This window comes from Wyeomyia smithii, chromosome 3 (assembly GCF_029784165.1).
Source record: "Wyeomyia smithii strain HCP4-BCI-WySm-NY-G18 chromosome 3, ASM2978416v1, whole genome shotgun sequence".
Lineage (NCBI taxonomy): Eukaryota > Metazoa > Arthropoda > Insecta > Diptera > Culicidae > Wyeomyia > Wyeomyia smithii.
Genome location: NC_073696.1, coordinates 191,369,502 through 191,395,504, shown reverse-complemented (window position 1 = coordinate 191,395,504; position 26,003 = coordinate 191,369,502). Strand labels below are relative to the sequence as shown.

Below are 26,003 nucleotides of genomic sequence, written 5' to 3'. Positions count from 1 at the left end.
TAAAACTGTAACATTCAAAACTGGCAGTGAAAAGCAAAAATTTACTATGATGATTGAATTATCAACTGATAGTGGCTGTTTTTATAGTAACCCTTCCAACAAAACTTGAGCGTGACTCTGCTACCAGGAACTGTGGGATTATAAATTAGAAGCACAATTCCAGGAAACAATGCATAACTAATCAGTTTGATTAGCGAAGTTCAACAAAATCTCATTACTTTCCATTTCAAGATAATAATTCGGCAGATTGACGTGGTATTTTTTATATTTCTACTTAGTCAAATTATGCTCAAGCTGCAATTAGTTTTCATTATGTGTAAATATATCACTTATTGAACCGGTGCGTATCAGAACGAAATTATACAAGGAAACTGGATGTAAGAAATCCCTCTGATGGGTTTATTCTGCCTTAAATCGTTGTTCACATTGTACATTGAATGTCAGGTGAAAACGGTTGCTTTAGCACTGGATCATTGTTTCTTCGGTGAAGAGGAATACTGCATATCAAGCTGTGACTGAGCGATGTCACTTAGAGCAGCTTGAATTTTTTCTAGTAACAGTTCGCCCTTCCGCACAACTTCCTCTAGTTTTTCAGCTGACTCTTGGTTTTCTATTTCTAGCCGTTTCAGAGCTTGCACTTGTTGTTCAATTGAACTTTCCTCGCTGGGCAGAGATTCGATTAAGGTATCGATGTCCTTGGCACATCGTGAGATCAACGTGGAAAACAGTTGTGCGTAGTCTTCTTGTTGATTTTGCTGAGGGGTCTGAGAGCCGGTTCGTTCGAAACCGGGAAATTTACTTGGAACCGAGCACTGCTGCAGGATGCCGATGCTGTTACAGAAATGTTCCGCTTGCTGTAACAAATACTCGTTTTCATAAAAAGTTCTTATACGAAAAAAGAACACTGCTACCAACCTGATTCACCGTGTCCTGAAGCTGGGTTAGTCGGTCAGCCATCGCTTCGAAGACGATAGAATAATCCAGCTTTTCCTCGTCAATTTTGGCAGAAATAGTCAACACAAAAAAAGGAAAATAAAAAAAAACAGAAAAGGCTACGGGGCAAAAGAGAATGCCACTGTGCAGCAGTAGAAATTTTGTGTTTTATGACTGGAAGAAAATTGAACAAGCAAAGAAAAATTGGATTAGCAACCCGTAGTGGTTGCTAGAGTTAAATAGTACAGAAATTAGCGATGATTCAATTCTGCAAGAAATTATTGGATGTGCAGATCATCTCCCAGCCGAATATTGCATCCGTTCGGAAGGATAACAATCCGAAACGATCTCGGCAAAGACGACTGCGGAAAGCACAGAAAATACTCAACAATTTGCACGCTATCAGAGAGACACGATTAAAAACTATAAAATGACAGCGTCGCGTGACAATTGACGATGTTGTCGATGTTTTTAGGGAACATTTGTTTGTTACATAAGAGAACGTTATATATTACGTAACGCAGTTTTTGGAGAATGTACAGTCGCCGTTCGATAACTGCAAGTCTTTTAACTGCAACGCTTTTTAACTGCAAGACCGATATCTGCAACAACTTTGCAGTTATCGGACCGCAATCCGTCAAATCTGAAGTCAAAGTCATATTTGACATTGAAGGTCTTCGCCTACATATTGGTTATGTAAAGTAGTTACTAAAACGCAATAAATTATGATGCGGAAATATGACTATCAAATTGATTAATCAAAAAGCTTACCTATTTTAGTTTTCTGCTATTTTTCGCTACTATGTACTTCATTAAAAAAATACATTTCAACATCATTGAAAACTAAAATGGTAGTTACAGACCCCCTCTAAATTTTGGCATGTTTCAAGTGTTGCATTTATCGAACGGCATTCGATAACTGCAATGTAAACATGTTGCAGTTAGCGAACGACGACTGTAGTACACTCTTTGACCAATGGTCAAATATTTGACCTTCTGACATAATGGTCAAATTTATTTGACATCATAATTGTTGTTTGCCCTTGTTTGCCACATGTAAAAATTGAAGAGTGACAAACAATTATTTTTGACCAAATTTTTATCTGTCAAAAAGTGACAAATATTTGACTCTTGGTCAAAGAGTGTAATCCAGCCTTTAGGTTCCGATCGCTTACAGTTAAAATACCGTGTTTTTATTGTAACCATAAAAAAGACGGTATTTTTACTGTAAGCTTGCAAACGATTGTTGTCATTACCATGTTTTAACAATGTTTTTTGTTGTTGAATCTACCACCGACAATAATTTTACCAGAGGGGATTCACTGCTGTCAAATTTCATATATGTGTGTGTTATCGCAGATCAACTCTGGTCCATGACGTTTGTTGGTCCATGATGTTTGTAACTATGAACAATAATGGGGGAAAATGTGAATAGCTAAACAACATTCATGAAAGTTTTCCGTGGTTTCTCGAGTTTTGATGAAAAACATTCCAATTCTATAATATTTCACATCGATCAATTTCATGACCAAAAGGAACAAAAACCAAAACAAACACCATGTTGCCGAATATGTTGGTTACACGATTTTTGACAGATAGATCCCCCCTGAATTTTACCATGAAAAACATTGTCAGTGACTTCTAAATGTATAGGAAAAATGCCTGGAAAAATGCTGTTAAGATACATAACGACCCCCCTTTTTTATGGTAAAAATGGCAAAAACGATGTTTTTATTGTTCTGGACAATGATAATCAATGTAAAATTGATGTATCTACAATAAAAAACATAGTTGAATTATGGTATAGCTATGTACAATTACAGCAATTTTAAGGTTTTTTCATATGTTTTTTTAATGTTATTTTTTTTCGGGTAGCTCTTCCACACGGTTGCGGTAGCTCGAGAATCTTTTCGAGCTGGAAATTTTCTCGACTCAGCACTGGGGCACGGTGTATCGTTGTACTTATCCTACACATGCAAAATGTGCCAAAAACAATATCGATAACGAATTCTCTCAACTCATAATCGAGTTGATCGAGACCGCATTAGCCTCCACAGGCTGGTATGTGATATTGTTTAGGGGTTTGGTTCGACGAAAAATCACCATTTGTTGATTATCCAGCGTAATATGTTACCTACTCTTTTGACAACTCTACTTACGTCAGTTTTGACTCTCCTACGTATTTCACTAGAAAAACAATAAATCTGGCAACATTACTTACTTTACTTTTATGGCGACAGATCGTTGAGATCCTATGCCGAATCCAGGATACGTCTCCACAAAACTCGGTCTTGGGCTGCTCCTCTCCAATGTCCCCTTACACCAGCTGCTCTGGCATCCTCGTCGACAGCACACATCCAGCGCGTGCGAGGTGTGCCTCGAAGTCGTCGGCCTCTATCCGGCTCTCTGCTAAATATGATCTATGCCGGTCGCTCATCCGCCATCCGTGCTATGTGGCCAGAGCCGGATTTAAGGGAGGGCCCAGGGGGCCCAGGCCCCGGGCCCCCACAAAACGAGAAAAAGTTCTTTTCTCTATCAAAAATGAGATTCAATCAAAAGTTCAATTTACAGCATAAAAATTTGAACAGACCATTTCAATCTGAAACTTTCCTCCAGTGTTATTTTTTCGCGAGCGCCAATATCACAACTACATCCATAAGAGTTCACCTTCGATTCTCTTGGAATGACACACATTAACACACCATTTGAATCGAACCAGCGCGCATGGGAGATCAAGCAGGGAAGAAAATAATCCACAAGTTTTTTTATGGATTGCTGTTGATTCCAAAAATAAGTTTACTTGTCAGAATCAGGGGTACCATATTTGCGTTGCAAAACGCAGATTTTCAGAGTCCGTGTGCAGATTTTATTGACCTGCAGATGTGTATAGTTTTTTTTCTAGTTTCTGTAGATTATTGCCAGCGTAGCCTTATATTTGCGCAGTCTTTCTCAAATTGTGTGTAAATTTTTGCCTGTGGATCGCATTTTTGCCTTTCTCCTAGAAAGGTATAGCAATCACTGGAAAAACCAAAGGTATAAAAGTGGTCCCAATGGCCGAATGTCATATACCACTCGACCCCTTTCGACGAACTGAGCATTTTCTGTATGTATGTATGTATGTGTGTGTATGTGTGTGTGTATGTGCAACTTTTTTTTCTCACTCACTTTTCTCAGAGATGGCTGGACCGATTTTCATAAAATTAATTGCAAATGAAAGGTCTAGTTAAGCCATATTGAATTTTTTTTATGGTTACATTTGTTATTGAATTTCTTTGTAATCGGATTTTTAGTTTAGAGGTTATGTATCAAAATGTAATAATCACGAAACATCAATATCTCAGAAACCACACAACCGATTTCAATAAAACTGGTTGCAAATGATCGAGCTGACTCCAAAAGTTATGTAAAGAAAAGTTATCCTGAGATTATTTAAACTCACACATTTTTCTCAGAGATGGCTGAACCGATTTTCACAAAATTAGTGTCAAATGAAAGGTCTAGTTGCCCCATAGGTTGCTATTGAATTTCGTTGTAATCGGATTGTAACTTTGTCCGTTGTTCATAAAAGTGTGAAATCACATAATGAAAGTAAACATATTGACCTTCTCTTAACGATCACTGGCTAAATAAAAGGTAGAAAAGTGATCCAAATGGCCGAATGTCATATACTACTCGACTCAGTTCGACGAATCGAGCATTTTCTGCATGTATGCATGTATAGGTGTATATGTGTGTGTGAGTATGGGTGTGTACGTGTTTATGTACACCTTTTTTTCGCACTCACTTCTCTCAGAGATGGTCTGACCGATTCTTTCTATCTTGGTGTCAAATGAAGATTAGATTGCTATTGAATTTCATTGTAATCAAACTTTTAGTTTTGGCGCTGCGTCAGAATGTGAAAATCGCTCTGAAAAGTGTCAAAGTGCCAAATGAAAGGTCTAGCTGCTTCATAACACCCTATTGAATTTTGCTGTAATCGAACTGTAACTTCGTCTGTAATGTATCGAAATGTGAAAATCACGAAACTTCATTATCTTAGAAACTACACAACCGATTTGATCAATATTGATATTAGATGAACGGGCTAGTTAAGGGTTAACTGATGAATTATGATCGAACACGTGGTTTCAAAGTTTGGCTGCCCTATACGTTCCCTTTTCATTTGATTGTAATCAAACTTAAGCAACCGTTATGTATTAAATTGTTAAAACAACGAAAGTCTATTATCTTAAGTATTACACGACTAATTTGAACATAACTAGTGTCATACAAACGAGTCATCTCTCAAATTTACAAATAACAAACTTCATAACAATTTAATATGTGCTTCAAAAGTTTTAGAAAGAAAAGAAATTCAAAGACTATTTTTAACTATACCTGCTTTGATCAATATATGTGGTCTCAACATAATTTGAACGTGGTATCGTACTATTTGAACGTTCCCGCTATCGCTCGTTATTAAATTGTTCGAAATTAAGAGTCATTTCTTTTATTTCGCTATGTCTTGAGCAGGGCTACACATTTTCGACTCAATCGTAATGAAATGATTGAACAAGCCTCTTCCTCTAACTTCATGCAATGTCATAGTCAACTACTTTTTTCGTCTCATATTGTCGAAAAGGAAACTTATTTATTCTGTTTCCAAGTTTGCTTTGATTGTTCAATAGTTTCAGTCGCCTCATGAACATCTTCAGCCAGACTGACTACCGACAGGCTATCACTGACTATTTGAATTGCTTGAAATCAGGCCCAGTCGTTTCATCTGTCAAATATTTTCACTTCATGGCATATGATTGAAAATTCTGTCGTTGATATCAGTTCTCATAGTGGTTCGCGACGTGGCGCAGCATAAAGTGAAACAGAAAATGAAAGAAGTGTTTTGATTGCAAACATGAATCTTCCCCCCGGCCCGTACAAGAAAAATGCTATCGCCAAACAAGCATATCGCTTCTCGGAAGTTGCAGGAAAACACGTGCTAACCACTGACGTTGGATGGTCCTGCAACATTGAACCGGACGTCTAATGCAACATGCAAAGGACTAAAATGGATCCACAGAATTTCATTTGGCATTTTCGATTCCTGCACACCGAGAGGGCGAAGGCCCTCGGTTTGCTGTTGGAGCAAGAGCCCTCGGCTAAGAAACCAAGAGTCGTCCCAAAGCGACCTATTCCGATCGATCAACAAATGTTGGTCGAAGCAGCAACGAAGCTCGTAGCCCTTCATAACCTCCCAGTTTCGTGTGTCGAATGGGAGGGAATGGATGTGTTACTCGATCCGATAAAGGCAGCTCCTGGGGGTCACTTTGGATACCAGAACCGTGAAGTGCTACCTAGCAAAGGCAGCAGAATTGGTGAGGCAAGAGATTGCCACTGAAATGAGAGAAAAACTTTTATCCTTCTTATTGTATTTCTTTTCTGCTGCTGTTGAATGACAAAGGTGATTGCCTTCCATTGACTTGGCATTGAGTGCTTTAATGAGATTTTAGTGTGACAAAATACTGCTCCAACTAGCAATCTTTCGTTTTCATTCGGACTAATGACGTTTTACAATCTCGCATCAATATGATTAACAAAGAAGGCGTGAACGTAATAGTAAAAAAGGAGTGAAGCTTGATGAAATGTTCGTTCGAAACCGAAAGTGTGAAGAGTATGGTAGTACGTTGAAACTGTACGTATTTGATTGACAGTGACGTTTGAGTGGTTCATTTTCACGATGAATTACACCCATTGAAATGAAAATTTTGAGCCCTGGTCTTGAGCACTAACATTACGTCAAATTTCCTGTTTTATACTTCAATTACAACATCAATATTTTAGAACCAAAGAGTGAATATACCTTCATTGGATTCAAGCAATCATGTAAACCTATTTTTACAAATGATAAGTTTGAATGAGAGAGGCGGAATCTGACCGCTAGGAGGATTAATTTAGGTTTTTTCAAATTGCGGTAAGTTTTTTTTAGATATCAAGAAAAAAATTCCGGATTTCGAGCAGATGCAGACATCTTTCGAAAACATCTGGCACCTCTGGTCCAAATCATTCGACAATTAGATCTGGCTGTAAACAGTGAGCAAGAACCGAATTTATTATTACATTTTTTCAAGATGAGCGATCGCCACAAAACTCCGCGTATATCAAAGTGGAGCTCAAAAAAGAAAATTATATGAAAAAAAAAAATCAAAAACTCGTTAGTGCCTGCAGAAATTATTTTATTCAAGGATTTATTTGAGCCTAATGATCTCGAACGCAACTGGAGAAAGGTCTTCTTCGAAGATAGAACTGATTGAAAATAGGTTGCGTACGACTATGAAGAATGAAAGGCTGTCAAACTTAGCATTGTTAAGTTGAGAGTACAATATTCTGAAGGAGTTGAATGTTGATTATTCAATCAATAAGTTCTCTGCAAACAAAAACTCGTAAGAAAAAATTCTAGCAAATTTTTGGTAACTTTTCAATAACAAATAAATGTTTTTAACTCGTACGATAAAAAAACGGTTTTGTTCTATTTTGGGGCCCCCACTGTAAACTGGGCCCCCCCAATCGTAAATCCGGCTCTGTACGTGGCCAACCCACTGTAACCTACCTTGTTTCATCATCTTGACAATATCAGTGTGTTTGTGCAACATTAGTGTTGCCAAATCTCCAAAAATTACAAAATAGAGGTAAGCAGAGAAGTTCGCAAATTACGAATACGCATTATAGCACCCGCCATTACGGCGCGTGGAAAGCGTGCTAACCACTGCCATAAAATATTTCACAGTTACGAAATTTTTGAACTTCAAAACAATTTGAATGAAACCAGTTGTTTATATTTAACATATATTTATCCAGCTTTTTAAGCGCCATAATGGCGAACGCTATAATGCTAAGTACGTAATAAATTGCCCACCCTTTTGACAACTCTGCTTACGTCAGTTGGAATAGTGTCTTATTCATGTATATTGTCAAAAGAAAAATATGTCTGGCATCATTTGTGTTGCCATTCTCCAGAAATTCCAAAACTGACGTAAGCAGAGATGTTCGCATATTACGGACACGTATAATATTGCCCGCCATTATGGTGCGTAAAAAGCTGGATAGAAAAAAAGAATGTGCAAAAACAAAAATGTATGAGATATTTTTTACTGTGTATGACAGACATTTTTAGTTTCGATGCGCGTTGGAAGTAGCGCTGTAGTCAGTTTATGACGGTTATGTTGAGTGCTGTGGGTGCTGTGAATTGATTTTATTTCTCCCGCGACGCTTTCGCAACCAACAGAAAAACGGTTAAGTTGTCCGTACATAGAGAATAATTATAAACATACGTAGGCAGTGATTTCTTGAGTAAAACCAGTGAAAATACAGTGTCATTTGTCAATTGAAAGCAAAACTTTAATTTTTAGAATCCATTATTGTTTTATGTAGTTAATTGAAGCGTAAGTGAATTAATTCTAAATTGGTACTCGAAAATTGGAATGAAATTCATATTTTACAGAGAAGTAAAACATGGAGTCAAAAATACCGAAACCGTCTTTTTTAAAAAAACCTACTGGAATGGCAAGTTTGCCTGGAAACGCCAGATTACCTTTAACAGATATGCTGAATGTACCGATGGAGTTGGACTTTCACGGCAAACGGGTGGCCTCGCCAGAACTGGTAAATGCTGCTATGCTGAATCGAACAAAATTGCGTCGAAGTCGATCAGCAACCGATCTTAGCAGGCCAAACTTCCACAGACCAAAATTCGTACCTAATTTGGAGACTATTTTGTCGGAGAAACCAAATACCTTCAATGCTGCAACCGTGTCGCAAATGGTAAAACAAAACTTGGTCAAGCAGGTTCAGAAATCTTCCGATTTGAGAAGAAGTCTGTCAACAGGCGATTTATCAACGAAAACGAATCCTAACACCTGCGCCAACGGCTCACAATACAATCAGTTTAAGCGTCAGTTGTCGACTGTCGCTAGTACGATTCCTGCAAAAGTTGTTAAGGCGGCCGGTGCTACCTCCGCAACTGCAAAGGTGTTTGGAACAAAGCCATCAGCCGTTGTTGCAAGAAAGCCGCCAATGACGAATAAGCCAAAGGTTGGTCCAATTAAATCTACTTCGGTAAATTCTAGTGTGTCAAGTGTAAAATCAAACTCATCGACGTCCAGTGGTGGGGTTGGAAAAAAGAACATAAGTAAACGGATTCCACCGTACGATTACAAAGCTCGATTCAATGATTTGTTAGAAAAGCATCAAGCACTCAAAGCAAAATTGGAATCACTACTACAGGCGAATAGCGAACTAGAATCTCTGCCGCAAAAATATGATGATTGTTTGACGGAATTAGGGAAACTACGGCAGCAACATGAACAGCTATTGGACAGTAACCGTGCAGTTGTACTGGAGAATGAGAATCTCAAATTAAAAAATACAGCTCTTTCGTCTTCTTTAAGCGAAACTGAATTGAAATTATGTTCTATTAAAAAACAATATACAGAAGCAGACGACGAACGACAAAAGCTTCGCGAAATGGTAAAAGTATTACAGGAGAAAACATCCGCTTTGGAAGAACGAAACGAGTTTTTACAACAGGATAACGAGAAAAAATCAGAATTACTGTTCAAAGCAAATATAGAGCGAAAAGATTTACATAACGCGGTAATGGATCTGCGAGGCAATATTCGAGTCTTTTGTAGAGTGCGACCACCGCTATCTTCAGAATTGGACAGATTGGAATGCACCTGGAAGTACCTGGACGAACAATCTCTTGAGATTCTTACAACTGACGGAAGTAAACGCATGGAGTTTAGCTTCGATCATGTATTCCACTCGAAAACAACACAGGAAGATATTTTCGACAATGTTGCTCCGTTGATACAGTCTGCGTTGGATGGATATAATGTATGTATTTTTGCTTACGGCCAGACAGGAAGTGGTAAAACGTATACGATGGACGGGGTATCGGAAAGCATTGGAGTTATTCCTCGTACCGTTGATTTGATTTTCAACTCAATTGAAGACTATAAACGATTAGGTTGGGAATATGAGGTGGTTATTACATTTTTTAATGATGGTTTGACACAAAAAAAAAATAAAAAAAACTTCTATTGCAGATACGCGTAAATTTCCTCGAAATATACAATGAAATATTATATGATCTCTTGGATTCATCTGGCACAACGAAAGATTTGGAAATCCGCATGGCAAATGCAAAAAACAAAACTGAAGTGTATGTTTCGAACGTCATTGAGGAAACAGTTAGAACGAAAACCCAGTTGCGTCAACTAATGGCTGTTGCTAAGTCCAACAGAGCAACGGCAGCCACAGTTGGTAACGAGCGCTCTTCTCGATCACATGCTGTTACCAAATTGCAGCTGATTGGAACACATAATGAGAAAAGCGAACTGAGTATGGGATCTATCAATCTAGTTGATCTGGCAGGTTCGGAAAGTCCAAAAACAAGCACCCGCATGGACGAAACTAAGAATATCAACAGATCGTTGAGTGAATTGAGCAATGTTATTTTAGCCTTGGTGCAGAAAAACGAACACATTCCCTATCGAAACTCGAAGCTTACGCACCTGCTGATGCCTAGCTTGGGTGGAAATTCTAAAACACTTATGTTTGTGAATGTGTCCCCGTTTCAGGATTGCTTCAGTGAAACCGTTAAATCGCTGCGGTTTGCTTCACAGGTAAACGCATGTAAACTTCAAAAAGTACGCAAGAACAAAATTCTCAACAATTCTAGCATATTTTAAGATTGTTTTCTTGTGGGGTACTAATCAGTTTTATAAAAACATGTTTCAGTTTTTAAGTAAAATTTATGTATTTAAACTTTGATTCCATTTGACTTTCTCTTAACCAAAACCAAAATTTAAGACTATGTTTAATAAATATATATATATATTCGTTTTTCTAACAAAAGCAAAATTGCTATCAAGTTGTTTTCTTAACAAGCTCGAGAGGTTGATTCAGAAGAACTTGACATTTTTCCATAGTTTGATCGAAAATCTGTAACACTAGATTGAGTACAAATATCAGTAAATTCAATACTAAGTTAGTGTAATATAATATTAACCACCACTTGGTTTTCCGGGCCGTAATTTTTTTGCTTCCTTCTAAAATTGCGCGTATTGGGAGAAGGACAATCTGCGGAGAAAAAAGAAAAATAAGTTTGATAACTATTAACGCGATAGTCAAACCCACCACTAAAACAGCGGATATTGATGTCAGCGTTATCAGTAAATAAAACATGTTTCCTAGTTCTGGTCCTACGGTGATTAGTAAGTAAAGTTGCTGTATATTTACTGCTAGAATGGTCGTTATTCCAGTAAAACTGTGCACATCTATTCTATGAATTTTGTCTTCTATCTCCCCATCGTGTTCAGCTATTTCTTGCCTACGATTTTCTAGAAGAATTGATTCCTGTCGATCAACCGCCCGATTCATGTTATTTGTTTTGTTTCTCAAAGCCTAGACATCGTTTAGCGTTGAATAGCAAAATGCAACTGTTGCACAAAGCGCCAACAAAGCGGGGTGATTGCACTTCCTAAATTTACCGATAAGATAGTAAAATATTTTGTCGATTGGCCATCTGGCTAACTAGGTCAGCGCAGGCTGACATATATCTATGTATTTAACAAAAAATGGGTAATGGCTGCAGTTTTTTGCTTGGAGATTTTGTGTAAATCATATGTAATTTCCTACTCAACCGACTACTTCATGTTTACTAGATACTAACCGAACTTTGTATCGTATAATAACTAAACTGCTTTTTTTTATTTGGTTTGCCATATTACTGAATGAGTGACAGACGTTTGGGACGTTCTTCGTTCTGAAGACTTAACAATATGAAAGTTGTTTAGGGATAAATAACCGATCTCACGCTCTACCCTTTATCGGGCCGAGGCTTAAAAAATGTCATTAAATTTTATTGTTTATTTCTGATCACTGATCATAGCTCGGTATTATGAAGAAGAAAAAAACGAAAGTTGTTGGTGGCAATATAGTTGCCACTGCCTTATAAAGGGTTAAGTTCCTCCGAAACAATATTCCCGCGACCAATTACGAAGAAGACCGATTGTGATGAACCTTAAACAGAAGATTGCAAAATTCTTTCGCTGAACAGTCGAGCAACAGTTCCAAGACTCTAGTGTTACGTTTGGAAATTTGTTCTATCAGGAACTGTTCACGACTCTACGGCCTTGAGACGATTGTGTTCTTTTCTCTGTAGAATGTTAGAAAATGACAGTAGAATGGCATCGAATGTTGGTTGAATCACGCAAATAAGTAGTATAGCTAGGCTAGATTTATATATGTTTATTATAATGGAGTAATTTTTGCAAAACAACAGTAAGTAATAATATCTTCAAACCTAAATTGCAGTTTATTTGAAAGTCTTATGAATGAAGATTTTTTTGTAAGATTTGATCTACTGCGACCATTGTTTTGATCTGTTGTGGTTATGAAAAAACATAAATAATTATAACATACAAAAATGATAACGATTCATTTTACGCGTCGGTATTACTACTGGCTAAAACATGTATCTGCATACTTTTGGTCGAGTTGTATATCTGTCCTGGGGGAAAAGGTTGCAACCGTGGATGGCTGTCCGTTTTCGATTTGTTTATTGAAATGTACTTGGACAGACGAACGTTCGGTAGCGGTAGAAACCCAGCTGTTAGCGGCAAGACTTCTAACGTTATGCTGTGACTTTCCACTTCTTCCATCGAAATGACTCCTGCAAAGAAAAATTGAATCCAATTTAAAAAACAGTTCTGTAGATGTGGGTATCGAACAGTGTTTCATGAAAAAATCGTACGAAAAAGTCCTTAAAATTCTTTGTCCTAGAATGATATTTAGACTGGCTTGTGCCCTGCAACTCACCTGCGGTCCTACCAACAACAACCCACATATTTTGATCGGCAAGAACTTCGTACATCAGGTCAGTGAATGGATTGGCATGAACTTTCGATATCCGCAGGTTTAAATGACATACCGAATTTACACGGCATAATTCGGACGGCTCGATTTTAGCACAAATAGTAAACAATGTTGTGTAGTCCATTACATCAAATGTAACCGAGTATGGGATGTAATAACGTTGATCTTCCGGAAGATTTTCGTCGGCGAAGTTCATTCGATAATCAACATGAATAACAGGCAGCTCTCTTTCCGCTTTCAATGCTTCCACTTGTATTTCATACAGATACGAAATAGACAAACTTTTAGTCATAATGATTTTGTTTTGTGATTTTGGATTCACGTCAATGATGGTGACACCTTCTGCAGAGCACATCATAGACGCATCTTTCAGGATAAGCCTATTGTCACTAACTCCTTTAAGTAGCACCTGCAAAAACTTCCGTGAACCCGAGGAATGCAAACGACATGAAGCCGTCAAAGCTGGGAGAAAGTGCAGTGGTATTTGAATCTCGTTGCGACTCCAAGGAACCTGAAGGATAACTTTCTGCTCGATCGGTTTTTCTTCCCGTCGACCAGGAAGTTCACACAATGCTTCCAACTCTATAGCCCTTTCTTCAAATGATTGGAAGTCATGCAAGCTTATAATTAACTCTCGCTGAAAAGTTGCTTTACGAAGTTGTTCCTCTGGAGCAGCAGGTCGCATTCGTAAATTCTTGGAACATTTAAGCGTAATGCTTGCATCTTTCGAAAAGCGGAAACTACCGCCAGCAACGATGAGTTTAACGGGTTGTTCTACACCGGCAATGAGGTTCATGAAATTGAGAACAGCAGATGATGCTTTAGTTATAATCTCAAAATTTGACGGAACTGGGGGGAGGCTTTCTGACAAGAATTCGACGCAATCAATTTGGATGGAAAGCTGCTTAAAAACCCATGAGCCTACCCGCTTGGCTTTTACTTTCAGTTCGATTGTATTTAGTCCAGGTTGCACTATCGTCTTTTCACCAACAACACAGTTGGTGAAATCAGATCGTTGCGTTGGCGAAATACGACGTCTGGTACTGCTAGTTCGGCGAACTGGTTGCTTAATTTTGTTGTCGCAGGCAACTGATGCGCAACTTAAGGTATCGTCTTGCTTATAGTCCAGATGTAATGTAATAGGAAGCAGTGAGGTTGCATCTGGTGCCCCGCCTTGAGCAGATGGTGATTCAGGCGCATGCTTTGGGTCCATTTCAAATGACAGCTGTATTTGTTCCGATAAAATTTCTCGGGGAAAGTTACTAATTAATTTCAAAACAACCAAAACATAATCATCCTGAACAACTGATTTTTGAGCTATGTTGATGTCGATAATCTGTAACAATGCAATATAATTGTATAAAAATTTAACGCAACATAATACTCGTGCCAGCTACCTGAAAGTGGTCCTCTAAGACTGTTATTACGCTTAATGCGGTAATATCTGTATTTCTTCGGGTTTTGAGTAATTTGAGTGACGAGAGAAATTCATCGAAATAAAAGGTTCGGACCAGTTTTTCCAAATCTACACAGCAAGTGATTGCACTACACGTTTTAGTATAACTGACAATGTCATCCATTTTCTTGTAACAACTGGCTAACTGCAGTAAGGTTTGACTGCTAAGAAAGTGCCAGTTTTCAGTTTTAAGCTCTCTAAGCAAGTCAGTGAAGAAAACTACCGCCTTATGTGGTTCATTTAAAGTAATGTAAAAACTGCCCAAATCAAGTCCGACTAAACGAGCCGATCGCAGTCTAGACACATGTTTGTAGGTGCTGATTGCCAACTCACTCAACTCCAAGTATAGCTTTGTGAAAGCTTGATTTGAACCTAACGCTTCCTTTAAACTATCTTTCGCGGACTTTCGGGGCTTGCGCGCAGGAGAATGTGATCTTTTTGCTTCTGTAGATTCAGCCTCTAGAAGTGGACTATGTTGTTCCGGAATACTGTCTCCTATTCCTGCTGAGAGATGAACAACCGTATGTAATTGTTCGGATGATGGTGTACATCCAGGAAGCAATCCGCACTGTTTACCCAAACTGTACAGTTTATCTTTTGCTAAGTTCCAGATTGGCGCGGAATACTGTGAGCACTTGTAAATATCTTTCGATTCCTGCACTTTGTCACACAGGTAAAGTACTTCTAAGGCACACACGAACTCCCAACAGTCGAGTGCCCCTTCTGGTGTCTCTAGTTTCAAAGCCTCGATTTCTCTTAGCGTAGAGAAAAGAAACGGCAACAAACGTTCAGCAATTTCCCATGGTTTACCGTTTTTATCTAAGAGCAAGCATTGTCTCTCGAAAAGATAGCTTCTAAATTCTAGTAGATTAACGGATTGATTAATAATTTTGCCGCGTGTTTCTTCCATTTTTATTGGATTCATGGATATACCATGGAATGCAAACAATGGCTGATCAAAAATCTGCAACCATTTTTGTTTTTCTCCGTAAACCGAATTGAGAATGAATTGTGAAAACAAGGCATCTAGTTCGTCATACTGTACCAAAGCTTCTGAATATTGTCCAAGCATGTTAAGCACGAACGCGAGTTGTTCTTGTAACAAAAAATAGTCAATGAAATTCCAATTTTCTTGCACTCTGTTTTCTCTGTTCGACCGTATCAATTCCTCATATTTGACAATATTTCTGTTGTAACCGGTCAGCATTAAGTGGCGTATACGTTGTAGTAAACAACGAAATGATTCTGTTGCTTTCATTTCGAATTTACTCGGATTAAGAATCGATAGACACCGATCACCATTCTTGGATGCAAAGTCTAGACGAATTTTATCTAGAACCGTTGTTCGAGGCAGTATGTTTTTGGATTTTTTAATGTCCAGAGTTTCCACAAGGACAATCATCCAATCGGTCACGTTGAATCCGGACAGAACTTTTAACCACTGATCAATTTCCTCCTTCACTGAAGCCCGATAGGCTTCTACATCGTTACACTCGGTCACGTATAGATGTAGCACGGGGTGTTCTACAATGCTCCAGCTACCTCCATTATATTTTTCCAAGAGGGCCAAATCTAATGGTTGAAAAGTTGCTTCAACGCGAACGTTTTTCACTGGCCTTCCATACGACCGCTTCCATTCGGCCGTATCCGAGGGCAAGGCTGCAACAATATGCGGTTCCAAACTCTTGAAGAGCCGGATATCGCCTGAATCTGCAAGTGAAATTTATTATTCCTGGTCTATCTACACTTTCATTTTCAATTTTTTTACATGTGAGAATCGGCTTGCAGTTCATGCTTAAATTTTAACAGACAGGGTGGCTTACAAAGCCTACCGTAGTAGTAAATTACCTTCACAAATTCACATTTACTTTGCTAAACACTATTTAATGTAAAATTTTTCGAGATGTGTTGTTCAGGAAATTCTGTTGTGTTGTTTGCGTTGCCGTTGACAATTTTGACGTATCTGATAACAGGCTGAATTGTGCATCCAAGTAAATCGTAACTATAATGAGGTATGCATTTACGGTACATAGAATATATCCACTGGCACAATTCAAAATAGATAGTTTTGAGGAAAACGTGTTTGAACTTCTTTTTCATTGATTTTTTTTTTGGATCTATTATGTGCATATTATGACCAAAGTGAACGAGTTGAAACCACATTTTTTTTATCTCTTCTATAGGATATTTTGAATTTGCGCTCTAGACCTACTTACGTATACGTATTCGTATACGAATGTATATAAGTCCCACTCGTTGAGGAAAATAGTTCACACCGTTGGACAACGTAATTCTATTTCTCTAACAAAACAAAGTTCAGTTGTACACTTATTATATGCCTTAAACTCGGTTTTGAATAAATTTATCTGCCGTGGAGTCGGGAAAAGCTGCTGAACATTGTCGACCAAAAATAGTAAAAAGTGATAAAAAGTCGAAACAACGAGATGCGATGATTCGCAGTTTGGGGGAAACCAAAGTAACTTTACACGAGTTTACACGTTTACTGCCTGCTCATGACTCTGGATCTGCACGTTGTTTAGTTTAAAGTTTTCGTGAAAATGAAAATAAGAAACTTTTGACGTTTACCTACCTACCCTTTTGATAACTTCGCTAACGTCAATTTCAAGTCTTCGTGTATTTTATCAAAAGAATAATATTGTGTTGCCAATTCTTCAGAAATCCCAAAAATTGATGTAAGCAGAGAGGATCGCATATTACGGAAACGCATTATAGCGACAACTATGCACGCATTTTGAATTGATTCTTGAATGCAATTGACGATATCTCTGATAGCAAGAATTTTTCGAATGAAAGAAAATAAAAATGAAATTATACTACTATTTTTTATGGGGGCAGCAATTTTGTTTTCTTGAGTGTACATCGTGTACATATATTGACCGATATATCGAAAAAAAAAATCAAGTCACGAGTAGATTGATGGCACCCCTACATTTAAACTGTCAAATTTGTATGTTATTGAAAGAGACCAAGCTTTATGTGAAATAACTGAATTGAATATTGTAAAATTAAATCGAATAATGGATGTTTCCACCGAAAAATGTCTTATTTGTGCGGAGCAAACTGGAGATGATTGTCGCAGCGTCATGCAGTTGGTTACTAAATATTCAGGAACTTTAGTGTTTAAAGTACTCGAACGTTTTTTGGACAGTGATTTATCGGAGAATGTTCCCACACTGATTGCTGCCGTTGTCTGTCCGGAATGTGTTGTAAAATTGAACGATTATGATGCTGCCTATACAAAAGCGCTGATTATTCAAAAAGAATTCACGGATCTGCTGAAGAAAAATTTAGTTTTACCTGAAAGAAAAAAAGATGTTGAAGATGAGATGTATTTTAAGGAAGAACCTGATACAGCAAGTTCAGATTATTTGGTAGAATGCGATCGAACCTCAGATGAAATTTTAGAAGAAAAACTTCCGAAGCCGGCTTCTACTAGTGTAGAGGAAAAGGTGTCAATGAAATGTAATCTTTGTAAACAAAGCTTCAAATCAATGCATGAAATGCAAGCCCACACGCATGGCCCAAGGCAGCAAGAGGAAGTAGAATTCCATGTGGAATTCGTTGATGAAACCGATAGCTTCAGCCTGGGGGAGGAGTACATCGAAGAGGAGCGCCTGAGTGAAAACAGGTATGAAGAAACGCCATTAGAAAACACTGAAGAAGAGGTTCAGAACGAGGACATTTGGACACCAGTTCAAGAGATGTTACCTCAAGATAAGAGGAAACATGTTAAGACTGCATCAAATAAGTGCAGCATATGCAACATAGATTTTGGATCCAAAAAAAAATTGAAGGTAAACTGTCTGTAGTCGAAAAGCGAGTGTTATTTTCTTCAAAATAATTTGTCATATTTCACTTTCAGACGCACATTAAAGAAGAACACCCGGAGATTGAAAATTCTGGCGATAGTCATGAATGCGATATATGTGGTTTAAAAGTAAAGACTAAATCCAATCTTTTATCCCATATAACCAAACATGAAAAAGATAAAAGATTTGCCTGTTCTTACTGTGGGAGATATTTCCAAAGTAAAGGAACGCTTACGAGGCATCTTCCCATGCATACAGGTATTTGATCTATGTGAATGTATAATTATGTTGATAGTAAATTCCTTCGAATCAATTATTTCAGGCGAAAAGCCGTACCAGTGCGATAAATGTGGTAAACAATTTTGTCACCAGTCATCCTTCACCATGCACAAATTAATGCATGACGATATTCGGGAGAAAAAATGTGAAATTTGTGGATTTGCGTTGCGTAATAGTTCGCACTTGAAGCGGCATATGAGGGTAAAATTCAACCTAAATATTGCGAACGACTAAACTATTGTATTGTGCTTTTATCCCAGATTCATTCAGGAGAGAGACCTTTTGAGTGCCCAGCTTGTGGTCAAAAGTTTGCTCAGCGGTATATCAAGAGTCTAGCGATTTATGATGGGACGAGCTTACTTATTTATGCTTTTCTTTCTTAGGTACAATATGACAGCTCATTTGAGAGCTCATCAGGGAATTTACCGTGAGCAATCTAGAATCTACAAATGCCCCTTTTGTGACCAAATGTTTCAAAGAAAGCTTAAGCTGCAAGAGCATTTGACGAGACAACACAACACAGTAGTCGATTCTGCTCTGCTTAAACCGTCGGAACGCAATCAGTTGAAAACAGAAGTATCTGAAGGCGATAAAAGTACTGACATTAAATAAGTAGGTATTTAGCCTGCGTTGAGTATGATCAGTATTTACCCTGTTTTATTTGGTGGGGTTCTTTGAAACATCTTTACAAATTTATGGTGTCGTTCTGTTCCGCATGTGACTGACGATGATCTGGCATTTGTCTTCGGTTTCCTTCAAGCTCAGCACGTTAAAAATCAAGTTCACCAAGTAAATTAAAACCACCATAAATAGCGATGTGTTGTATAAACAGTTGAAACATCCATCTGAGAGCGGTTTGCTACAGCGCAGTCGTCCAAAAAGCCCCATAAAACCGTGGATGGACTGTTAGAATAGACCAAAATTAAATAAATCACGCAAGAACAAAAATGGGTTGTACGCACCAACAGAGTGAGAGAAACACCTAACAATATCAACATTATGTAATAGAGAATGCCCAGCATTGGGCCAACCTTTAGGATGTAACATATTTGACAAATGTTAATGGTGATGAGAGTTAAATCAAAGATACTTTGCGTGAACATGTTGTTGGGGTGCTGTTTGTTTCTGGTGGGATATTTATTGGATTCTGTTGCCTGCTAAAATCGGATAGTTATCATCTGCTTTGAAGGCTCAATGGTCACCATTTTACTTACTTGTGCAGGGTCGTTTACCTCCATTTGGGGAAGAGCCCTGTAAGTCTCATTGGTTGTCCAATCTGGTTCCATTTAGGCCAATTAAAGAAATCTAAGCACGCGCGTTATTCAGAGTATGGTTGCTCCGTCAGCCGGTAGTTAAAAAACAAAACGTTAACGTGCAATGTACAGCGACAACTTCTTATCTAGGCGGTGGTATCTCTATACAAAAGTAAGTGGATTGAGAAAGAATTGAAAAGACGAGAAGTGCAATTCTGGCATAGATAAAGGAATGAGCTTTTTTGCTTAACGTTTTCTGACGTCATTAATATTTAAAAAGTGTAAAGCGACGATTTTTGAGGTTTGTGCCTATTTTGCAGCAGTAAGGAGTCGTACACAAATTACGTAATGCTGAAAACCTGGATTTCAGACGCCCCCCCCCCCCCCCCCCCTATGTAACTGATATAAGTAACACGTCTAGTCGGTTTAAATTGATAACAGATAATGATCTTTATTCAATATTACAAAGTAAACGCTTACTATGCTAACATCCCCCTTTGAGCGGAACTTTGTTTAACTCCTAACATCTTCATATCTTCATATAGTTTTGAACTCGGTAACGCCTTCATGAGGATGTCTGCAGCTTGAAGGTTAGATGCGACATGTTCCAGTTTGATTGTTTTCCTCTCCACCTGCTCACGCACAAAATAATGCCTGATATCAATGTGCTTAGTTCTTGCTGAATAGCCAATTTCTTTTTCTGCAAGACTGATAGCACTCTGATTGTCGCATTTGATGATGATGGGATCCTTAGTACCCCAAAGCTCGGCTAAGAATCCTTGCCACCAGATTGCTTCCTGTGTGACTGATGAAAGCGCCATGTACTCGGCCTCTGTTGTCGATAAGGCAACTGTGGTTTGCTTCCGGGAACTCCACCATATTGCACCACCACTTTGGATGAAAACGTAGCCACTGAATGAACGCCTCGTCTCAGGATCGTTACCCCAATCTGCGTCACTGAAGCCAGAAAACAGGGAGACGTTTTTATTGCGGTATGACAACTTGAGGCCTTTGGTGCCCCGAAGATAGCGAAGAATCCGTTTTGCTGCCGCCGATTGAGCAAATCCTGGATTGCTGCAGAAGCTACTGACCACGCTGACCGCATGACTAATGTCCGGTCTCGTGCATTGTGCGATGAACTGAAGCCCTCCTATCAGCTCGCGAAATGGTATCTGCTTCATCTTTCCCTTCTGTTCATTTTTAGGACACATCTCCTTTGACAGTCGTTGGTTAACGTCGAGAGGAGTTGAAATAGCGTTGAAATCCTGCATTTTGAGCTTTTCAAGTAGCTCATCAATATACCGCTCCTGGTCAATTGAAATCGCACCGTTGCCTCTGGTGACTCGCAGACCGAGAATTTGTTTTGCTGGTCCCAGGTCCTTCATCTTGAAATTGGAAAGTTGCTGCTTGACTTCATTGATGAGCTGTTGATCGTTTGAAATTATAAGGAAGTCATCTACGTACACTGCGATGATACTTAGTTTGTCTCCGATGATACTGTAATACACACAAGGGTCGTAGTTGGAACGAATCAATCCCATGTAACGGAGCTTTTGGTCCAGCTTTTTATTTCATACGCTAGCCTGTTTCAGACCTTAGAAGGCCTTTTTCAGTCTGCAAACCTTGTGTAGTGCACGCTTGTTCTGGAATCCCTCTGGTTGCTCCATGAATATTTCCTCGTTGTTTAGGTTGCCCTGGAGAAACGCCGTGTACCTGCAGATTGTGCTGCGCTGCCATTGCCAGAAGATAGCGAATTGTTGAGTAGCGAACCACAGGTGAATAGGTTTCGCTGTAATCTACACCTCTGACTTGCGAGTAGCCTTTAATCACAAGCCTTGCCTTGTAGCGATCGATTGACCCATCGGCGTTCGTTTTAAGCTTAAACACCCACTTGTTCTTCAACGCCTTCCGCCCTTTTGGTAAGTTAACGAGAGTCCACGTCTCGTTATCGCATAGTGCCTGGTACTCCGTCTGCATGGCTGCTATCCACTGGTCGCGATCCGTCCGATCGAGTGCCTGCTTCACTGTTTCGGGATCTAACGGGATCTGTGGAATGTAAGCCAGCGAGCGATTGCTGCCGCTATCGGGAATTGAATTGAACTTGCCTTGGACCGGGCGCTCCCAGTCACTGTGTCCAGAATTGTATTGCTGATTAACAACTTCTTTCGAGTGTGACGAGAGCGTGGTGATGACCGAACCTTCGGACTGGAACCATTCGTTCGGTTGAAGACGTATCTGTGAAGGGATAAGTTTCTGAGGAAGAACACTCCGAATAGCCAACCAAGACACACGGCATCGACTTTGCGTCCCACTTCTTGCGCTTTACCTTGGGTACATGGGCCATCGCTTTTGACCCAAACACACGTAAGTTCGTTAAATCGGGCTTCTTGCCTGTGAATTTCTCGTAAGGGGTAACGGCAACACCTTTCGTCGGGGATCGGTTTATGAGATACACCGCCGTTGAAGACGCTTCTGCCCAAAACTTCTTGCCCAATTGGCCATCGAACATCAGACACCTGGCACGTTCCTGAATAGTACGGTTCATGCGCTCCGCCAAACCGCTCTGCTCCGGATTGTAGGGTACTGTTGTCTCGTGACGAATTCCATGCACTTTGAGGTAATCTTCAAACTGCTCACCTACGAACTCATTGCCGTTATCGGTTCGAAGGCACTTCAATATCTTCCCTGTTTGTCTCTCCGAATATGCTTTGAACTCCTTAAATACATTGAAAGCCTCTCCTTTGGTCCGCAAGAAGTAGGCGAACACCATCCTGCTGGCGTCGTCGATGAATGTGACAAAATACTTACTGTCACCAACTGACGCTTGCTCCATCACACATCCGAATGGACCAGTTCCAGAATTTTGGTTGCTCTCGTACCTATGGACTTGAACGGTGACCTTTGATGTTTGCCTTCTATGCACATGGTGTTATTGTGCCTTCCAGGACATCCATTCCCTTTACCATGCTGGGTAGTCGCTTGACGCTGTCCACATTCAAATGGCCTAACCGTCTATGCCACAGTTCTAGATTAGTGGCCTGGAGCGCCACACATGCGCTCGATTGACCAAAGCGATTCAACTTGTAGAGACCGTCCGTTTCACGTCCCGTGGCAATGACATCCCCTGTATCCTCATGTATGACTTGACACGACTGGCTTTTGAACGTGACCTGGTAGCCCTTCTTGCAGATACGACTAACAGATAATAGGTTCACCGCGAGCTCTAGAACACTTAAGACGCTGGAAATGGCTAGTGAAGAGCACTCATTGTTTACATCAGCATCCACTTCTACATTGCGCATGCATGCGTCCGCCACATAGATAGATTTTGACACTTGCTCTACATTGACCAAACTGCTCTCCTGTCTGCACATGTGATCCCCTGCTCCAGAATCAAGGATCCTTTCTTCTGGTGTACTGCATGGCCGTTTTACCGCCATTAATGCCGACTTCCTAATTCTGGGTCCCTTTTCATCCTTTTTGATCTTGGATTTCTGATGCCGCTGCTGGCATTCCGAAGCGTAGTGTCCAAACTTCTCACACTTGTAACACTGGATTTCAGATTTGTTTTTCTTCGTAGGCTTCGTGTGGATTGGTCGTGTTGCTAAAGCACCACTTGAACGACCGGAGCCTCGATCATCGATTGTGACGTCCTGAAGGATTGTAGATTTCACCCAATATGCAGTCCACTTGATACCGGATGCATCCATACCCATTATCATGGGCTCGTACTTCTCAGGCAGACCCATCATGAGGACCAACGACAGCCACTCGTCGTCGATCGGAAATCCGATATCCTGCAGCTTCTGATTGGTCGTAAGAATTTCGTACACGTATTTTTCGACGGACAAACAATCCTCCAACTCCATTCGCATCAGCTTCCGTAGCAGACTAATCTTTCGATATTTTCCGCTATCCTGAAATGCCGTTTGAAGGCTTTTCCATGCTTCCTTCGCCGTACGAGCATTCTGAACAAGACTATATTGTATCGTTCGATGCTCAGGCAAATTGTGGCCAATGCACGCTCTGACAGCTCGTTGCTGACCTGCACGCCCTCCGGAGATTTGACTGCTGTCCACGTACCTTCCTTAATCATTACCATCCGCATTCCGAACGCCCATGCAGCGTAGTCATCACGGCCTCGAAGTTTCTCCTGGGGTTGATGGGACACGCTACTAACAGGAATCCTCTGCTCATTCGTTCTTGCTTGCCGATTCACGCCGGTATCCGCACCTCCAACAGAGCCTCGTCTAGGCGTTCTCAAGTTGTTCCCTATACTCGAGGTCCTTCGGACATCCTGCTGCTCCATGGTATTACCCGCTGCTTCTTGATTTTCTTCTTGGACAGGAACAAACCATACGTCTCCGGATCGATTCAAAGGCATTTCGATAGTCAAGATGTTCACTGCTTCAAGTCTTGAATAGGAATAAACTTGCAAATCTTTGCCCGAAGTGAAAAATTTTTTCACTTTGTTATTTCGTTACTATGGAGCTTGCCTGGGCCCATAACCTGATATAAGTAACACGTCTAGTGTGTTTAGATTGATAACAGAGAATGATCTTTTTTCAATATTACAAAGTAAGCGCTACTATGCTAACAGTAACGAATAAAATTACGTAACGCTGGACAACCTGCCCTCTTCCAAATTAGCAATTTTGAGCAAATATCACAGTTACGTAACAGTCTCAACTACCTCCCCCCCCTCCTATGTAACAATAAGTAACGCGGATTCAACCGCGCTGACCCCCCCCTTCATGCGTTACGTAATTTGTGTACGACGCCTAATGATGATATTTGCGATGTTTGCGCGCTCATAATTTGATACTTTAAGATAGTTATGTTAAAACTTGTTTGCTAGTAGAGCATGGTGCTACATTAACAATTGCGTTCATCTGTTAAAAGTCTGCCTTGACGTAAGTTTCAACATTCTGTATCACGCAATCATACTTCGTCAGCATCTTCACTTACAACTTCCGCGATCGTTGTCTGGCCGACTTGTAGACAACACTTCCAGCTTGCTTGCAACATCTTGGACGAAAAGGTTGGGTTTCCGCTTGAATCTGCTGGCCACTCTTCTCGTCGTTTCAACGGCCTTCGGGTTCCGATTTCCCCCGATCCTGTCTTCCTGACAGTCGACAAACGATCTTCAAACCAGCCCCATGTAATAGACGCCATCTTTTCATGACCCAAAAACAACATGGGACATTATGGGACCGCATTAGGTTCGAATTGAAAACGGAGCCAAAAATATGTAACATATAAACCCAATGCAAAAGAGTAGCGTCTAATGCCTGCTTCAAACACTTATTACGTTGGTGACCGTTGATTTGGCCACATTAAACAATTTTGCCAACTTGGCGTGCGAGTAGTTCGGATTTTCGCGATGCGCGAGCAAAATTTTGATGTGTTGGAGGAGTTGGAGGAGGAGGAGGAGTTTCGTAGCCGCAAGGTTGCAAAGTCCGCTATGTCAAGCGGATGGACGTGGGTTCGTATCTGAGTAGAATTAGGCAATTCAATGTCAAAAAGGACTCAAGAATGGGTTCATTCTCAGGCCCCACCACCACTTATCCCTCCTTTACGCTGAATTCTATAACAACTTTGCGTGACCTCCATTTAACAAAAAATAAGTCCCTCTTATCAATAAAACTAGCCAGAAGGCCGCACGGCGGGAAAAAATTGCAGGAGGAAGGAGGCTCGTTATAGTAGAGCCGATAGTTTGTAAGAGAAAGGGTTAAATCACATAACATACAAGCACGGATAAAATGATGATAATAATCAGTATGCCACTTCTCAATAGTGGTATTGCTGATAGAAGAAGTGCGGGATACAGCAGACACCCGGGCATGTCTCACAATAGATCAACAATTCTGGTCGCAGTGAGGAAGCGGTGCGGGTCCCGTAAAGCACACTTGGTACTGGCCCACGAACCTCCACTGTTAATGGTGATAGACGAGGAAACATGATATAGTTGCGAAGATTTCTCGAATATTTCATGAATTGTTAAGCAAATGCCAATCCCCCGCCGATTGTTCCACAAATAGTTAAAGAATATCTCACGACTTTAATGTTTCCAAAGTCATTGAAAATTACCTTCTTCAATTTATAGAGAGTATTTGAAAACATTTAAATTTTTTTTTTGATTTTTCCGCTGTAGCATTATAGGTATGTACATAAAACACGCTTGTTTTTATAGTGACATCCCAATGTGTTATAATGTCAGTAGCAGATTCAATCGTAAACAAATTGTTAATGCTTACGGTAAAAAGACGTCAAGTTCCTCATGAAAATGCATATGGTGACTTTTAAATTCAATACAGATCGGGTTTTCCAGTTAAGACC

General features: G+C 39.8%; 5 protein-coding genes across 7 annotated transcripts; 2 read left to right on the top strand and 3 right to left on the bottom strand.

The window, feature by feature from the left end:
- Window positions 1-247: 247 nt before the first annotated feature.
- On the bottom strand, window positions 248-1,381 carry LOC129728549 (mediator of RNA polymerase II transcription subunit 21). Of its 2 annotated transcripts, XM_055686997.1 has the most exons (3): window positions 1,180-1,381; window positions 916-1,107; window positions 248-854 (listed from the first exon to the last, which is right to left on the bottom strand). In XM_055686997.1, the coding sequence occupies exons 2-3, from the start codon at window positions 955-957 to the stop codon at window positions 471-473; spliced, it is 426 nt and encodes a 141-aa protein (XP_055542972.1). In that variant the 5' UTR covers window positions 958-1,107; window positions 1,180-1,381; the 3' UTR covers window positions 248-470. The 2 variants fall into 2 exon arrangements, with proteins under 2 accessions (XP_055542972.1, XP_055542971.1); XM_055686996.1 differs by having other exon boundaries at window positions 916-1,381.
- A 6,742-nt stretch (window positions 1,382-8,123) lies between these two features.
- Window positions 8,124-11,175, top strand: LOC129730852 (protein claret segregational). The gene is made up of 3 exons (XM_055690442.1): window positions 8,124-8,348; window positions 8,408-9,948; window positions 10,014-11,175. Exons 2-3 carry the CDS (start codon window positions 8,419-8,421, stop codon window positions 10,656-10,658), a joined length of 2,175 nt encoding a protein of 724 aa, XP_055546417.1. The 5' UTR covers window positions 8,124-8,348; window positions 8,408-8,418; the 3' UTR covers window positions 10,659-11,175.
- Window positions 11,176-12,204: 1,029 nt separating this feature from the next.
- LOC129730851 (trafficking protein particle complex subunit 10) lies at window positions 12,205-16,272 on the bottom strand. Its single transcript, XM_055690441.1, has 4 exons — window positions 16,071-16,272; window positions 14,244-16,012; window positions 12,790-14,182; window positions 12,205-12,643 (listed from the first exon to the last, which is right to left on the bottom strand). The coding sequence occupies exons 1-4, from the start codon at window positions 16,093-16,095 to the stop codon at window positions 12,414-12,416; spliced, it is 3,417 nt and encodes a 1,138-aa protein (XP_055546416.1). The 5' UTR covers window positions 16,096-16,272; the 3' UTR covers window positions 12,205-12,413.
- A 983-nt stretch (window positions 16,273-17,255) lies between these two features.
- On the top strand, window positions 17,256-19,951 carry LOC129728114 (zinc finger protein 260-like). Its single transcript, XM_055686511.1, has 5 exons — window positions 17,256-18,117; window positions 18,186-18,390; window positions 18,455-18,612; window positions 18,672-18,730; window positions 18,795-19,951. Exons 1-5 carry the CDS (start codon window positions 17,341-17,343, stop codon window positions 19,021-19,023), a joined length of 1,428 nt encoding a protein of 475 aa, XP_055542486.1. The 5' UTR covers window positions 17,256-17,340; the 3' UTR covers window positions 19,024-19,951.
- On the bottom strand, window positions 19,026-19,925 carry LOC129728115 (uncharacterized). Of its 2 annotated transcripts, none has more exons than XM_055686513.1 (3): window positions 19,626-19,925; window positions 19,374-19,565; window positions 19,026-19,314 (listed from the first exon to the last, which is right to left on the bottom strand). In XM_055686513.1, exons 1-3 carry the CDS (start codon window positions 19,695-19,697, stop codon window positions 19,105-19,107), a joined length of 474 nt encoding a protein of 157 aa, XP_055542488.1. In that variant the 5' UTR covers window positions 19,698-19,925; the 3' UTR covers window positions 19,026-19,104. The 2 variants fall into 2 exon arrangements, with proteins under 2 accessions (XP_055542488.1, XP_055542487.1); XM_055686512.1 differs by having other exon boundaries at window positions 19,032-19,314; window positions 19,374-19,568; window positions 19,626-19,922.
- Window positions 19,952-26,003: the final 6,052 nt, after the last annotated feature.